At 41.1% G+C, this 18649-nt stretch overlaps 1 protein-coding gene across 2 annotated transcripts in view; it reads right to left on the reverse strand.

Moving 5' to 3' along the window:
• Positions 1 to 6887: 6887 nt before the first annotated feature.
• The window catches only part of LOC111870592 (probable E3 ubiquitin-protein ligase HERC4), a 100140-nt gene continuing 88378 nt past the window's right edge, over positions 6888 to 18649 (reverse strand). For both annotated transcript variants that reach the window (XM_023862994.2, XM_023862995.2), the window contains exons 20-22: positions 16099 to 16247; positions 14602 to 14792; positions 6888 to 8160 (exon numbers count right to left, since the gene is read on the reverse strand). In XM_023862994.2, coding sequence (XP_023718762.1) covers positions 8008 to 8160; positions 14602 to 14792; positions 16099 to 16247 — 493 coding nt within the window. In that variant the 3' untranslated portion in view covers positions 6888 to 8007. The remainder of the gene's footprint in view (positions 8161 to 14601; positions 14793 to 16098; positions 16248 to 18649) is intronic.

Below are 18649 nucleotides of genomic sequence, written 5' to 3' on the forward strand. Positions count from 1 at the left end.
ATGCAAATTTTTTCCAAATTTAAAAATTGTTAGACTACAGATAAGGAAACACTGTAGTATGTAAGACTGAATATATTAAATATATACACTGGTGGATCCTGGGGGCATGCGGTAGCGTAGTGATTGGGGGGCTATGCTACAAGCCGGAAGGTCGCGTGTTCCAAGTCCCGATGAGGTCATTGGATTTTTTTCCCTTCCAGCTGCACTAGGCCCTGGGGTTTACTCAGCCTCTAACAGAAATGAGTACCAGGAATTAATTAAATAATTTTCCTGGGGAGTAAAGCGCGGCCAGCGCATAAGGCTGACAATCTTTGAGTCGATTGTCTAGATAGTGTGGGACCCTCAATGTCTCACAACCCTATGGGCCTTCACGGCCTGGTACAGGGATAGAGCTACTTTACCTTTTACTTTTACTGGTGGATCCACTCAGTTTACACCGAAAATTTACACTATATACATGATAGAATATTTGCAACTAAACACCAGACATGAAGATGGCACACATGTGCCAAAACATGTCATCCTAGACAGAGAACTCCACCTGCTGGCAACAGGGCTGTGTTGACAGGAACATAATAAATATTGTGAAGTTTTTCAAGGTATACAACACACAATTCTTTGCATTATAGCAATTCCTCCTTATGACACGAGGAGTTTATAACAATAACTAATTCAATTACAAATATATTTGGAATTGTCACTGCGCAAGATATTATGACATGTCAATGCATTGCCAAGCAACAGCTCGATAAATACGCTGCAATACGCGCATGCAACAGCAGGATGAATGTTCATAGTTAGTTGCTAGGCAACAGTCAGTGTGCCAATGGACTGGTGAGACAGCTATCCTGTGTTTTGTTTTCTGTGTGGTCTGTGCTATGCAACAACAGAACTGTGTTTTCTGCATTGTCCATACCGTGGCTATATAACATGAGTCCACTTGCAGCTAAAGAGAGTCCAGGAGGGTTCAGCAGTCCAGAGTACAAGGATGAGAATGGAGTGTGTCCTTAGTGAATTGTGAAGATTAATTGAGCACAGATTAGGACAGAGGAGTACAGAGTGACTGTAGACAAAATAACAAGAAGACTTCATAGTGATTTGGAGTGCTTGTTTCTATGTTGAGATCCACTGCCAGGAGATGACTAGTGAAGATGGAGAATCATAGTGTGTGTGCAACGGTGAACGGGAAATTGTGTATACCATCGATAGTGCTGTATTAATTGTAACTGAGAAAGAGAGTGTAACCAGAGTGCTAATAAATCCAATCACATGAACTACAACCCATTATTTTTGTCATGCAAACCCCTGTTATATGTGACAACATATTTGTTATAAATGTTATTTTTGGAACAAATATTATGTTTCTGGACACTATCCATCCTCTTGTCTTTATCTAAAAACCATCCTGTTTATTTTTCAAAACACGTTTCAGACTGGATTCTGTCTCCATCTTTGGGCAAAACCTACTCGATCGGACCCCTATATCTGGACATCTGTGTCAGCTCCAAGGTGGGGTACACAAATCAAACACAGCACAAACCATCTGTGAGAGCTAAGAAAACATTTGTAGTAATGTACCATCATCACAGACTTTTATAACAAGTAAAGTTATTTTTGGAGTTGTGTGTGAGGTTCACTGGATGGTAGTGCTATTCCTGTTTATGTGATCTGACACCATTTCTATCACTGTTAATAATTTTAATTGTTGGTGGTGGAAAAATTGGGGGGGGGGGGTCAGGGTTATCCTGATACAGGGTCCTGCATACAGTGTACCTTTGAGTTACCTACATAATTATGTCACCTCCACGTGAAATGCTTAACATCTAAATTTCCTCTGTAACCCTTCATTTAGACCAACATATATTGATTCAACCTCAGAGGTCCTCCAGCAGCTCCAAGGTCTGTGAAGAGTCTGATTTGTGGAGATAACAGCTGCTGAGATAAAGGAAGGAAATAGTTGGATTTTGACTCTAACAACTTCTTGGTACTCTGGGAGAGTAACTATGGTATACCTTTCTCAGGGTACTCCTGTCCTGACATTTCTTGCTTATTTCTATCTTACAGTTTCTGGATCTCACCCAGTAGCCTCTGTGGAACTCTGAGGGGTACAGCCAACTCCTGGAATGTCATATTTATCAATATATGAGGTAAATTAAAAAAAAGCAAAGGAAATTGACTTACAAAACTTTAAGCACATATTAGAACGTGCTCCCAAAATCATGAAGTATATTCTACACAAAGGTTTAAAGATCATTTGAGCTTGGGATTACTGGGTTTTAGGACTCTGTCCATCGTCTAGTGTTCTAAAGAACACAATGTTTGTTCAGTGATTGAGGTTAGTGCTTTCTAACAGACCCAACAAGGCATGTGTCTCCCACCCCATCACCTCAGGACAGAAACAGATCCCATTTCCCAAACGTTATGTTCTTTAGAATACTGGACAATGGACAAAGTCCAAAAACCCAGAAATCCTGAGTGTTATACACAATCATCAGAGCTGTTTAGAATCCACATGACTTAAGTGTCAGGACACACTTAGTATGTGAACCACAGGCATGCATAAACATGATGATTCTGCCTATGGACTGCACCATTGACATGCAATGTGCTATGATCGGATTTTTGGCAAAAATGGCCAGAAAACATAAATTTGAACTTTCTGTTTGTTCGCTGCATAGCTTGGACCTAGCCCCATGTGACTATCACATTCTTTTGGAGTGCCAAAAAGCATTATGTGGTTGCTGATGTTCAAAATGTGTAAGAGGTGATGTGTATTTGGCTTCAAAAGCAACTGAAAATGTTCTCAGACAGCATCGAGAAGCTGGTGGACTAAAGTAACAAATGTTTGCAGAAGTAATGGTGTTGTTTGTCTTTTGTAGATTTAATGAAAGTGTGGGAACATCACACATACTTACACACTGTTTCGCCGGTCCAACAGACAACACTCACTCCTCAGTCAATATCACATAGCTGCATATTGCTGTTGATGCTCATATTTATTCAGCACTCCATATCCAACACACCTGTAAAACATCACGTGCGCTAACCAATCACACTGCTTCCAATGCTTGCAATTATACAACCAAATCCCTGTCCACCCTGAAGACATACAGAAGACCACCATCACCACTCCATTCGGCCTCTTCGAATGTCATGTCCTTCAGCCTGCAGAATGCCACCCAGACCTTCCAGCGCTTCATGGACGACATTCTACGGGGACTCGACTTCTGCTTTGCATACTTAGATGACATCCTTGTCTTCTCCCGGTCACTCGAAGAGCATGAACAACACCTACGTGCTCTCTTCAACCAACTCCAGAGGTACAGGATCATTATCAAACCATCAAAGTGTGTCTTCAGAGCACACGAGATCACCTTTCTCAGCTACAAGGTATCCGCCGAGGGTTCCGAACCTCTGGAAGACCGAGTGGCCCATCTCCAGGACTGGCCCCTTCCGAAGACCGCCAGTGAGCTCCGACGATTCCTAGGCATGCTGAACTTCTACAGGCGATTTCTGCCCCATGCAGTGACCACACAGGCACCACTGCATGACGTCCTCTCCAGACCCAAAGTCAAGGGCTTCCACCCCATCACTTGGACACCGGAGCTCCACAAGGTATTTGAAGAGTGCAAGGCGAGTTTGTTACGCACCACTCTACTGGCCCACTTGGATCCATCCGCGCCGCTTGACTCGTCACTCGTCACAGATGCCTCCACGTCCGCCATGGGTGCCGTGCTACAACAATGTGTAAGGTACACCTGGCAGCCCCTCACCTTCTTCTCAAAGAAGCTCAACCCGACCCAACAGAAGTACAGCACCTACGACCATGAGCTACTGGCTATCTACGAGGCAGTAAGGCATTTCCGCCATATGCCGGGAGTGCGTCACTTCACCATCTTCACCGACCACAAGCCAATGACCTACGCCTTCTAGCAGAAGCGGGTTAAATGCTCATCCTGGCAGTGCAACCATCTAGACTTCGTCTCCAAGTTCACAACCGACATTTGACACATCTCTGGACAGGACAACGTTGTCGCCGACGCCCTCTCTCGTGTTGAGTCCATCACTGCGCCACCACCTTACGACGTAATCACCGCATCACAGGACAGCGACGACAAACTACGAGCACTCCTGGGGTCAACCACTGCCCTGCGGCTCGAGAAACTTCCAGTCCCTGGTACCGCAGTCTCCATCTACTGTGACATGTCTACCGGGAGATCTCGGCCGTATGTTCCAGTGCCTCTGCGACTCCAAGTGTTCCAGTCCAATCATGATCTGTCACACCCAGGCACCAGAGCAACAGCAAAGCTGGTCGCAGAGTGATTCATGTGGCCAGGCGTGCAGAAGGATTACCACACTTGGGCATGTGCTTGCCAGTCCTGCCACCACTCCAAAGTCTCCCGCCACACAATCACTCTACTGGGCGACTTTACACCGCCAGCAGCCCGTTTTCTGCACGTCCATATTGACCTTGTTGGATCCCTTCTGACGTCAGTGGGCTACACCTACTGCCTCACTGCAATCGACCATTTCACCCGCTGGCCAGAAGTCGTCCCCATTCCGGATATCGCAGCTGACACAGTGGCACGTGCTCTACTGACCGGCTGGATATCACGCTTCGGTTGCCCGCAGACCGTCACCACCGAAAAGGGACGCCAGTTCGAATCCCAACTCTTCCAATCCCTGGCCAGGCTGTGTGGCATCCAGCTCTCACGTACAACCGCCCACCACCCAGCAGCCAACGGACACATGGAACGCTTCCACCAGACACTGAAGGCAGCCATCATGTGCCACGTGGACCGACACTGGACTGAGGCGCTTCCCCTGGTTCTCCTCGGAATCTGCACTGCATTCAAGGAGGACCTGCAAGCATCAGTAGCTGAGCTCGTGTATGGCGAGCCCTTAAGAATTCCCGGGGAGCTACTAACTCCAGCTACCGACCCTGCGGATCCATCACACATCATCACAGAGCTCCGCTAACACATGGCCCACCTCTGACCAGTCCCAGCATCATGCCACGCCTCTCCAGCTACTTTCGTGCACAGTGACCTTAAGAAATGCACCCACGTCTTCCTTCGGCAGGATTCAACACGCCGGTCACTGGAGCCCTCCTACACTGGCCCCTACCAGATCCTGTCATGGAGAGAGAAGACGCTACAACTCCTTGTGCGCGGAAGGCACGTCACTGTATCAGCCAACATGGTCAAGCCGGCCTACTGCAAGAGACCGACTGCGGGAACAGCATCAACCAACCAGCTGCAGCCACCCCGACCATAGGACAACCTGCCATCTGAACACAGTTCCCTACAAGCACTACATGCTCCGGGCGCCACATTCATTTTCCCACTCACTTGAACATACAAGCATCAATTTTCGCAAGGGAGGAGTGATGTGGGAACATCCCACATACTTACACGCTGTGTCACCAGTCCAACAGACAACACTCACTCCTCGGTCAATATCACATCGCCACATATTGCTGTCGACGCTCATATTTATTCAGCACTCCATATCCAACACACCTGTAAAACATAACGTGCGCTAACCAATCACATTGCTTCCAATGCTTGCATTTATACAGCACTTGCTGTCTAGTCCACATTCAGATCATCACGTGCGCTAGCCAATCAGCGCTCACAATCGCAACTGCAAGTTTCGATCTGCCCATCAAGCATGGTATAAAAGGGGGAGCCCAAAGCTCGCAGTAGTCAGTGACCACATTCAGTTCAGAGTGATTGGTCATAAGAGTCATCAGTGCTTCACTGCTACCAGCTGCCGCAGCTCTACAGCAACCATACTTTGCTACCTGCTGCAAGTCTCCAGTGATCAGGCAACTAACGCAACTCCAGCAACCGTGCTTTGCTACCTGCCGCAAGTCTCCTGCGACCAGGCAACTAACGCAGCTGCCACAACTCCAGCAACCGTGCTTTGCTACCTGCTGCAAGTCTCCAGCAACCCCGCTCTGCGACCAGGAAACTAACACAGCTGCCACAACTCCAGCAACCATTCTTTGCTACCTGCCGCAACTCTCCAGCAACCACGCTCTGCGACCAGGCAGCTAACGTAGTTGCCGCAACTCTCCAGTGCATGCACGGTGCAACAAACGGCCCTTTTTATGGCCCGTAAACTTTTTGTAGTGGTTGTCTATTGGAGTATCGACAAATCCCACAAAAGAATAAAAAATAAATTGCCTTTACTTTTTGAATTTACCTTGCATCTCACATGACAATGTGAAACATAATGAGGTGTAACACTTCCTCACCTGCTTGAAGTAAACTGTATGCTACTTTTCCCACACAATATATTTTGCTTACCAGGATTCTGTACTATTGTAATTAATTACTCTACTGATGACGCTGCATAATAACCATTTCCCATACTCTACATAGAAATGTTGTGGTTTTAAGATACATATTCTGATTTTGGGGCTTTGGATCCTGGTAATGATATACTTAATCCTTACATACCATGAGCTCTTCTCACTTCCTTTTCAGGTTGCATCACCTCCTGGCAATTCACAAAAGATGATTTTATCTAATAAAATTACTGTTAAATGTTTCAGTCTCAACACAACAACTATCAAAACTCACTCACACTTCACCATGCAGTAGTGAGTGTATTGGTCTTATGGCATTACATTGTGCTACATGTTTTGTCTCCTAAAGGCATCATCAGGTGGTACAATTTACATCACCTGATGATGGCTTCAGGAGATGAAACATGTATTGTGATACCAACACACTCACTACTGTATGGTGAAGTGTGAGTGAGTTTTAATAGTTGTTGTGTTGAAGACAGGAACATTTAAAGGTAATTTTATATAGAATAACAGAACACGATGTCTATCTTGAAGATGAGTTTATCTGTTATGAAATAAAACTGGATAGTTCATGGCACATATCTTTCACCTTTATTTAGTTTCATGAGGATACATCATGTCATAGAACATTATTTATCTCTGATCCAGCTTTTGTAACTATCCTCTAAGCAAACAATATACAGGGGCCTATATATACTCAGTGCAATACAGCACAAGTCAGTGACAATTCTATGTGTGAAAAGCTGCTGTGCCCTGATGTAGTATATTACTTTCACTTAAAAACAAACCCATTCATATGCTATGGACATGATGTCACCAAATTATGACTTTATAATAAATTGATCTGTATCTTACAATGGTCAGTTTAACAATGTTTTAAAACTGGTAATTGATAAATGTGATTCATGGCTGCTTTCCAACAGCAATAAAAAGTGTTATTAAAAACCTTTTTATTCCACCTACATGACAATCAGTAATATAATGAGAACTGCTCAGTTTCAGCATTAGGATGTCATCACCTACACTATGTGGGATCATTTATATTGTTGATATTATTATAAAAGACTGGTAATTTAAATAATCCCACAGCAAGTAACAACTAATGGATCCATTAATAGATGGTGGCTTGTGATAGTATGTACAATTCGCTGATTACATGTGGCGAGAAAATCAAACAACGTGAAGGTGAAATTCTAGTTGAAACTGTGTATATATTACTGGTTGTTGAAAGGTCAGATATACAAAAGGGTTTTAATATGGGATCTTATTACTTATGCATACCATTAAAATTCAAGTGAAAAAAAAATGGTAAATTTTATTTATTAAAATAAATAGCAAGTCTCTTTCACTTGCAATATCAGCTATTTACATTACTTACGCCATACTAATAAATACTTTACTCCCTAAACACATTTAGCAACTTTAAATCATGTACAGTAACATGTGAAATGCCAAAAGTTGTTCAAAATAAAAAAAAGGATAAGGGTGCACATCATGAGTTATTAGTACCTGCATTTAGTAAAGACTTATTTTTTACCCAGCCAAACGTGTGCAAAAATATTTAGCTTATAATATAACACCTTTGTTGCAATTAATTTAAACAAGGAGACATGCTTTACATACACATAATTACAAGGGTAACTGCAGAGAGGCAAGCTTGAGGCAATTTGTAACATTGAAAGTTTGGGTCAAACCAATGAAAACCCTTCAGTCTGCTGCATTGCTTGCATCAATTTGTAACGAAGTTTCTCCTTTGTGCCATACCGTGGAAGATCCAACAAGTTGAAGCAGGTATGAGCCACTGGTAAATACCTGTCATCCGATGATGGCTGAATGTAAATCTGAAATGGTAAAAAACGTTTCTAAACATGACATGTGGAACAAGTATCAAGATACCAACCAATTGGTTGTTTATTAAATTGTTTCATCATACCTATATCTTTTGGCTATAATGGTCATCTTTACAATGGTAATGATCATCATTCTCTATTCTGCATTTAATTCATAATCAACAGTGCAAAGTGTGTCATTAATAATTTCTATACAGCTCAAATTTATGAAAGAACCCGAAAATCCCATTCACTTGTTTCCAATCTCAAATCCATATATGTGCTGTTGTGAAACTGGTTTGTCTCACCAAGTGCACATAGAAGTGCACTCATCTCAGTCTTTCATTAAGTTGCAACTGTTCTCTTTGCTTAAAAATGGCCTTCTACAATACACATATTAATTACGATACATGTTGGAGAAATTTCTAACTGGTAGTGTGTCCAGGTTCTGTTAGGACTGTGTTCATTAAAAATATAAGATGTGAATTATTTTCAAAATTTCACTCTCTTTATCCAAAATAGTCTCCTTCTGAATCAATACATACCTGGAATTGATTGAAAAGTTTTTGAAAACAGTCACTGTACTCCTTTTGTGGAATCACATTTAAAACTGCGGTACATTTCTTTGGATGTCCTGGATGGTGTCCTGCTGCTTTGTGAGAGGCTTATATTGAAAATACTATGTCTCTTCACCAGTAACAATCGATTTTGTAAATTTTGTATCAATTTGCGCCAACCGTAACATGTCTTTGCAGTGTTCCACTCTGGCATGTTTTTCATCGCCTGACAGTGCGTGCGGTACAAACCGCACGGACCTCCCATTTGCACAAATCCTTGGTCAAAATTTGATGCACAGTACTTTTTGGTATTCCCAACACCTCCTCCATGAGTCTTGCAGAAACACATGTCTGATGCAAGGATTTCAGTCACTTTTTTCACATTTTCTTCAGTGCAACTTGTTCTCAGCTTTGATGCACATGGAGCGTCTTCAATGTCCTCCCTGCTGTCACGAAATACAGCATACCATCGAAAAATGTTCAAGCAATGCAAACAATCACTACCATACACACTTTTCATCATGGTGTATGCTCCTCCGGCTGTTTTGCCTAACATCATACAAAATTTGATGTTGGCTCTCTGTTCTACCGCCATTTTCCAACGAGCGTCAGAACAGTACTGTTACATTCAAGGTCAGAACACATGATGCAGAGATGCTTGTACTTTGAAATTATAGACAGCCACAGCTGAAACTTCAAGATTCTTAACGCCTCAACTGGCCAACAGATGGCATTGCAAGGCTAAATTAAAAAAAAATGAGTCCTAACAGATCCTGGACACACTGTGTATTCTCTGGGACATGAAACTGACCACTTATCTCAATCTAGTGGAAAGGTCAAGAATTGTGGAGCTATATCTCCACACCTCGACATGTTTTCATGGTGTGGTGCTAGAGTAATTAAGCATAGGGTCACCTCTTACCTTATGAATATATATGAAAGTTAGATACTTCTGTTTCATTTCAATCATAATCTACTGGTGATATAGTCAATCCCTACGAAAATGTGGATGTTGTATTGACTGATGCACTACAAGTGACCTAATCCTTCAAGATTATGGTCATCTAAGAGGAGAAGGAATCTGGTTTCTTAAAAAGGTACCAGTGTCCTGGAGGAACATGTTACCTCCTTCATTAACCAACCTATATGGCATCACACAGATCCACCTTTCTGATCTCAACTACTGTAAATGAGAGATTAGGATATCCATGGATACTGAAATCCTGGTATAAATATAAAATGAAATCCACACAAGAGATAACATGGGTAAAACAAATATCACCAGAATAAAAATTAAAAATGCAACCAGACATAATAAGATGCAATACAGATTATCTCAACAAATTAAAAATACCAACAGAAGTAGAAAATGCTGTATCTGTGCAAAATCCACTAGATTATGGTTCTTACAATATATACCTGGACTTAGTAGAAAGCGTAAAGAAAGCAGAACACACACAAGAAGAATTAAAACAACTAAAAAATAAGCACCATTGAAGAAAGATACCCATCATCAGAATGGCTACATATATATATATATTGATGGTTCTCTGATAGACAAAGAAGCTAATGCTGGAGCCGGAGTTTACTCATCACTTTTTGCGCACTATATAGCGGTAGGCGAAAACAAATCAAATTTCAATGCAGAAATAGAAGCAATACTATTTTCATTGGAACAACTAATCAGCAGACACAACATGTTTAATAAAGCAGTTCTGCTTGTGGATTCAAAAGCAGCCATACAAGCCAAATCCACAAACAAAAGAACTATCATGAGACGGCTAATTGAAATAAAAAAACTAATAAAACTACTTGAAAACACAAAGAAATAATATATATTCAATGGATACCATCACATGTTGGCATCAATCGAAATGATACTGCTGAGGAACTGGCAAAAAAGGGCACAAGACTGCATTGCCAAAATAAAATCCTAAGTGCCCACACGCTAGCTAACAAAATCAAAACTAAAACAAGTAAAGAAATACTCCCTACCATCAATAAAGAACCATACAACAAGAGATGGTCAGAAATAGGAAAACTTTGGGAAATTAACAGCAAGAAACCCAGAAAAGCTGTTGCAAATTTTCGATTGAATACAGAACATGACTGCCTTGCAGCACATCTTTGTTAGATAGGAATATATAATACAGAAGAATGTACACTGTGCAACTTGCCAGGATCATCTATGGGAAAAGAACACCTCCTTCAATGCTCTAATCTTAAGATGCAAGAACTTGAGTGTTCCCTATTGGGAAGCAAGAAGCAAAATGGGTTAAACGAACCCAAATGCAGCCATTGGAAACCAACCAACCAACCATATCCACTAATCTGGTTCCTCAACTCATTTACACATCTTGCTCTTCTTCTTATGGGGCACTTAACAAAATGTGGAACTGGGGGTTTACAATAGCAGCTCTGGGTTGAATTTTTTATTCACATACCAGCTAAAGCCAAACACCTACTTACTTTATTATATTTAAGCATCATGTTGCACTCCATACGATAAATGATATAATGATACAAATACCGTCCCAAGTGCAAACAATATATTATGTGTACTTGATCTTGCTCCTCTACACTACATGTTTCGGCCTCAGACGGCCATCATCAGGTGTATAACACTCACGTTACTGTCACACAGGCACCCAGCCCAAAATTTAACATTTAAAACATTTTCCTTGTTATTATCAACATCTACTTCGTTGATATCTGTCTGGTTTGTAGATTATTTTACACACGCTAATTTTGACATGCCTGTAGTAGCACTATAAAATCTTTAGTTCTAATTTTAAAATCTTTTAAAATTTAGAGAAAAAGTTCACTTCTTGTGAACTGGTACAATAATAGACTCCATTAATAAGGCAATTTTTCCTTATTCCAAATAGAAGTAATTAGCTTCTGGATCTTAGAACGTAATATTTCGCCTCCTGCTTGAGTAAGTTCTGCTGGAATTTGATCACTACCTGGCGATTTATACCGTTTAGCCAAACACAAAGTTCTCAAAAATGGCTCTCTGTACAAAAAAGTATACTTTGCCATATAATACAGATCTCCTTAAAGATCTACAACTTTCATTTGAAACATTTAGTATTGTGAATATTAAAAAAAAGGGGGGGGGGAAGTAATTGTTGACTCCATGCAATGTGTTATCTAGTGCAATCAGTTTTGCAATGATACATTTGTAAGCTACCTTACAATGTTGTTTAAATTAGACTGATTATATAGCACACTGAGTAAGATGTGAACACACTCATAAATAGGAGAGGATATAAATTTGGAAGGAGGCAGTTGTGACCTATCTGGACATACTTTGCCTACATGGAAAAACCCACAGAAAACTACAGCCAGGACAGCTAGTAACCTGGCAGTATATCACCATACGAGACCTGAACATCCTACAATGTATGACACTACATCTACAAAACCTCTCTCTTTAAAGATCACAGATTTCTTGACTTGGAAAATAAAATGGCATCATATGTAACATACAGATACAAAATGACCAAAACACCTCTGAAGACAGAAATGATCTCATAGACAGTCAAAACTTAATACTGTCACATATATGTGTGTGACTATAGATGGGGTACAGACTGATGAATGAATTTATTGACCACTTACATCACTCAGAACAACAAGTAATTACAGTGCCATTGCTAATCTCTACATTTCACAAATAAGGCACCCGCTAAGCTCTCTTCCAGCCTGCTGTGCCTTTACCAGCCATTCCCTGGCAACAGCTTCTAACAGTGGACATTCTTCAGCTTCATGCACTCAGGTCCTCTTGTCACAGCTGCCTGTGCAGAATTCTTGTCAACTCTCAACTCAAATATAGAACCATATCGTCTCAACCTCCCTCGCAGAGCTCAACTGACCTGGTTGCCCCATTTCTCTTCTTTTTACTCCTTGGCATGGACCAGATAGACAACACCCCATTTCCCCAGATAGACAACACCCCATTTCCCCCATTGCATGCCCCCATTGTTGCCATGGGAACATGTTCACCGAGCTGCAACTCTATTGTTGTACAGGCATGTTTACTGTGCCTTGCTGTTTACTTTGAAGTCACTGCCCAGTAACAGGTCTATATGCCACAATATATTTTAAACATGTTCAATAGTTCTGTCCTACATTAGTGGATGCTCAACACCTCCAATTCTTGAAGCCTCCTCCCTTTTGAATACACGTGTAATTATATGTGCACTACAACTGTTACATTGTTAAAATTTAAAATTTGTTTCTTTCTTGAAAAACAAATGGGTGCAAAATAAAGCAAAATTGTCACACTATGTGCACATTTCCTAAGCTGTTCAGAACATAGGGATGACAAGGAGTTTATGAATAATACTCATGTTCCAGGAGAAAACTACTTACGAGGGTGAGTCAAATGAAAACCTTAAATTTGTAATAAGAAAGCGTGCTACAAACAGCGTGCAGAATGGCCCGTAGGTTGCAGCATAGTGCAGATGCACGAACACCGTCACAGCACCAGTATAAGATGGCTGCCCCACTTGAGACTTGCACCAGGGAAGAACAGCGTTCTGTTATTCTGTTTTTGTGTAGTGAAGGTGTGAAACCTATTGAAGTTTATCGAAGAATGAAGTTTCAGTATGGTGATCGATGTTTGTCACAGCAGCAAGTGTACGAATGCAGTAGGAAGTTTGCAAATTGTGTGACGTCAGTGGAAGATGCTCCTTGTCCGGGTCAGGCACATCGAGTTGTGACTCCAGAGAACACTGCGGCAGTTGAAGCCACAGTGAGGGAAAACCGCCGAGTGACACTGAATGAAATTGCAGAAAGTTTAAACATTAGTCATGGTTCAGCACACCACATTGTGCACGATGTGCTCCAGTTTCACAAAGTGTCTGCAAGATGGGTGCAATGGCAGCTGACTCCCGAATTGAAAGACTGACGTATTGATGCCTGTGAAGAACTTCTGCGGCGCTTTGAACGAGAAGGTGATGACTTCCTTGCAAGAATCGTTACTGGGGACGAAACCTGGGTTCACTTCCACCAACGGGAAACGAAGAGAGCGAGCAAGGAATGGCGCCATTCCTCATCTCCAAAACTGAAGAAGTTTCGAACACAACCATCAGCAGGGAAGGTTATGCTGACTCTCTTTTTGGGACGAAAAAGGCGTCATCTTGGAGCATTACACGCCTAGAGGGACCACTGTCACCAGTGCATCATACTCAGATCTCCTAAAAATCATCTTCGGCCTGCAGTCAAATCAAAGCAACGTGGATTGCTGTCCACAGGTATCCTTTTGCAACATGACAATGCAAGGCCCCATACTGCCTGTACAACAGTTGCAACAATCAATGACCTGCATTTTGGGTGTCTTCCTCATCCGGCATACTCACCAGACCTTGCCCCAAGTGATTCCATATGTCTGGACCACTCAAAGAAGCAATGGGAGGAAAGACGTTCAGTTCTGATGAAGAGGTACGCCACGCGGTGCATGAGTGGTTGCGTGGACTACCAAAAGAATTTTTTGTAAAGGAATTCATGCACTTTGTAAGCAGTGGAGGACTTGCATTGAGTGTGGGGGATATTATGTTGAAAAGTGATACAGCTTTGTACCACTTGTGCACAATAAACAATACTCAAAAAAATATTTAAGGTTTTCATTTGACTCGCCTACATAATTTACAACCAAACACAAACTGGGTAAACAGAACAATAACATGACAATTGATAGAAACAAGTGCTAATGTAACCATAGTGTTACCACCTGCTGTAAATTAAAATCTGAATGCAACTGAAAATAATCACAGTTAAACACTTCACCTTCTTGGTGAAGTGACATTTAATACAACCTGCATAGCAAGCATTTCACAGATTTACCCCTGTTCTAATTTCCTCGTGAAGCTTTACTAATTGCAGATTGTACCTTGATTGCCTTCATGCCCTGAATAGGAATGCGGACACTGCCTGTGAGGAACAGCAGGAACTTTCTCTTCTCCTCTTCAGAAAGCTCATGAAATACTTCCCAAAACATTCGAATTGTTTTATCATTCTCTGTGTAGCCATTCTTGTACTCAGCGTTACGTTGCAGCTCCTCCCAGTCATAATTCTCATTTCCTATGAAATCAGTAGAAATGTAGAGAACAGAGGCAAGGGTTCTGATGATGGTGTATAACATTCAGAATTACTGGGGTTTTGGACTTTGTCCATCATCTAGTATTCTAGAAACTAGAAAACACAACATTTCAGAAACTGAATTTGTTTCTGTCATCAAGTGATTGATGGGAGGGGAGACATCTACTCTGTTGGGTCCCTTAGAAAGAGATAACCTCATTCACAGGACCAGGTTAGATCCTTCTAAGGGACCCAATGGAGTAGGTGTTTCCCTTTCACCTGAGGAAGGAAACAGTTCCAGTTTCTGAAATGTGTTTTCTAGTTTCTAGAATGCTGGACAACGGACAAAGTCCAAAACCCCAGTAATTCTGAGACAAGGAACTTTCACTGTAGTCATTTGGACACAGCACTCTGACAAAATCGTACAGTTTTCATCGTTCATGTTAAATCGTTCCTGGGTTGCCAACCATGTAGTTGTGGGCAATGCTGCTGACATTTCAGAAGTACATGCCATTTCCATCTTCAGGGGGCAGCATGTACCTCTGAAACGTCAGCAACAATGTCCACAACCATATGATGTAATAACCAAAGAACAGAATTAACATAAATAACTGAACACCGTGAAAGCCTAAAATTAGCAATTTCAAACGTTTGCATTGCAGCGAGGTAACTTTTGCTTTTCAGATCTGCTGCTATGTCCAGAAGTCTCTACATCAAATACAGAAAGCTCTGAAAACATCAAGTTTCCTAAGACACTATCTGTTAAAACAGTGTGTGCACTAACACTCTTCTGTATACAAATAAAGGATATTCAGTAAGACTAAATCTTCAGAAAATTTCCTTCAATAACAAACATTATTACAACTTATTCCAAAATGAAGTAGAATTAAAATATCGACTATCACACAATACAGCTTATCATGAAACTGATAACTATTATGAAATTAATGTTACTGAATTATCCAAGATCTGAGATTTTCACAAAAGTCAAATTTCAGATTGTGGTCTTCTGGGTTGACATTGTGTAACTTGGTACATGATTATCAACATCTGGAGAATGATGCTGCTGCCATCTTCAGCATACGCACACATATATGGGGTGAAAAAAGTACCTTATGAAAGCGAAATTGCTGGTAATCACATTTAAATCTTCAGTATAAGTACTATGAATCACTTTTTACTGAGGCAGCATCAGATTAGTCTCACAGCCATGAATATAGGCAACAAATGTCATCAATGGTTTCTGTGTTCATGCCCTCTCAGAACCAAAGCAATGACCCTCAATCAACAAATGCTTAATAGAACTTACCAGCTACAAGAGCCATCAACTCCTGAGAGTGGAATAGCTCAAGGACACGTCCACCACACACCTCATGAAAGCCAGTACTGAATGCTTTGAAATGTTTCTCAACTGATGTATTCAATATCAGGTCCACATAGAGATCCACAAATTCCTGCCTGAAGGCAAAATATGAAGTAATATTGTATTTTTGTATCCTGCTGCATTAGCTTTATCACATGATGTACAAGTATATGCACATGAAAATCTTCAACACAGCTTTGTGGATCCTGGCTGAAACAGCCTTCTATAGAGTGTCTTCTTACAAACTAACAACTTTTACACATACAGCACTCACAGGCTAAGACAATACAATTCTTTACTGGAATCCGGTCAAGGTCAACATTACCTTACCTACATGTTTCAGCTTTTAAAGACATCATCAGTCAAAATATATGGTTACCATATTTGCACACTACTGAACTGCATTTCATTGTGACACTAGAGCTGGATACTTGACAACTATGTTACACTATAAAATACAAGGTTACTGCACTCAGACACTATTGAACTGCATTTCACTGTGACAGTAGGGCTGGATACTTGACAACTATGTTACACTATAAAATACAAGGTATAAAAATACAATGAATTATAAAATATGAAAGTTATGTAATAAAACATGGTTAAAAACTCTTCATGCGATATTTCATATTATGAAGTCAGTTGTTGCAATCTTGTTATTATATTCCAGTGGACATATAACGGTATATTCGTGACTTGTATACGTATAGTAAAATCCTTTGGAGGCCTGTGGTATAAGTGTAGTATTATCTGATATTAATTGTTTGGCCAGTGCCTCATTTTACAATGTATTTTGTCTGCTCTGGTGGGAATACAGATTGCAACTGTATTATCACCAGAACAGACAAACCATTTAGCTGCATTTAAGACTGTGTTATGCATATATATCACATGACAAAATACAAAGAACAGACGATAAATGTAAGAGCTTGATACATTATATGGTTATTAAGTGACTAGCATAAAGCCCACTGAAATTTCAACAAGAATCTGAGCATAACATGTATCGCAAAAACAATTTCTGTGCATATGCAACATTTTCTGGCTAGACACTTCTCTCTCAATAACCTAACTGCATTAAATCAGTTTTTAAAACAAACAAACTCTGTGGCGTGTAGTCTGCAAGCGAACTATACCGACTGAGTGACCACCACCTGCCAATAAATCAGTTTGTAATCATCTGTAACATTTAATGTAGAGATTTTGTACATGTACACTATGATAAAAAAAATCTTACTGCAATACTAATGACTCAGATACATATTTCAGTGGTGTTTGTTGCTGTCATCTACTGCTTTTAACTGTAACTGCCACCAACTGTATCTTGTGCTACCAATTCATAACTCACATACTTGACAAAACAACATGCATTTTCTGACCATACGTGGAGATGTCATAAAATCTTAATTATCACCCAGAAGAAACAGAGACGGGTGCAAGAAATTTTATGTGAGTTAGTCCTTCTCTACATATGCCCCCTGCAAGGCCACACATTTTCCCCAACGATGCATTAGCTGCTGGATACCTTGATCACAGAAGGTCTCATTTTGATTGTTCAGGAAGTTCTTCACTGCAGAAATGTCATCATCATCGGCTTGAAATCATTTACCACAAAGTGGCTTCATTAGCTGTGAAAAGAGGAAGAAGGCACTCAGTGCCAGGTCTGGTGCATATGGTGGATGGGGGAGAATTTCATATCCCACTCTGGTAGCAAGTGTCGTCATAGCATGGGCAGCATGAGCTCGTGCGTTGTTGTGAAGAAGTTGCTCACTTTTTCCCAGCATTCCACATCCCTTTTTCTTGATTTCCTCCCATAATTTTCTCAGAAGGTTCTGGTAGTACTCGCCAGTTATGGTGACGACCCGCCAATCCCAGAACACATTCAACATCACCTTCCCTGACAACAGCTGGGATTTGGCCTTCTTTATTGGCAACGAGTCTGCATATTTCCACTTCTTGCTCATTTCCTTTGGTCAGGGTCATAACGACAGACCCAATATTCATCCATCGTGATCAAGCAGTCGAAAAATTCCACCTTTTCGTCTTGACACAACTGCAGAAGTTTCTTTTCCACATCCATCTGTTGTTGTTTTTGAACTGGTGTCAACAATCGTGGCACCAACGCAAAGTGACCTTTGTCATGTGTAACTTGTCATGGATGATGTTGAAAACTGACCCATGGCTAATGTGGACCTAATGAACAATAGCTTCGAAGGTTGTCAGTCTGTGTTCTGGTTTTTGGATGCTTATCTTAGATATACAAGGTGTGGCAATAAAGAAACCGGATTCATGCTCTAACCCTTTATTAAAAAAAAATCAGACAGTCGAAATGTTATCCCCTTCAATGTAGTCCCCTCCCCGATCCCTACACCGCTCCATGCGAATTTTCCACTGTTGGAAGCAGTGCTGCAGGTCATCTTGTGTTATGCTCTTCAAGAGTTGCGTCGCTTTTGCTTTCACTGCATCCACGGACTCGAACCTGGTCCCTTTCAGCGCA

Source organism: Cryptotermes secundus, unplaced genomic scaffold, assembly GCF_002891405.2.
Source record: "Cryptotermes secundus unplaced genomic scaffold, Csec_1.0 scaffold296, whole genome shotgun sequence".
Classification (NCBI taxonomy): Eukaryota; Metazoa; Arthropoda; class Insecta; order Blattodea; family Kalotermitidae; genus Cryptotermes; species Cryptotermes secundus.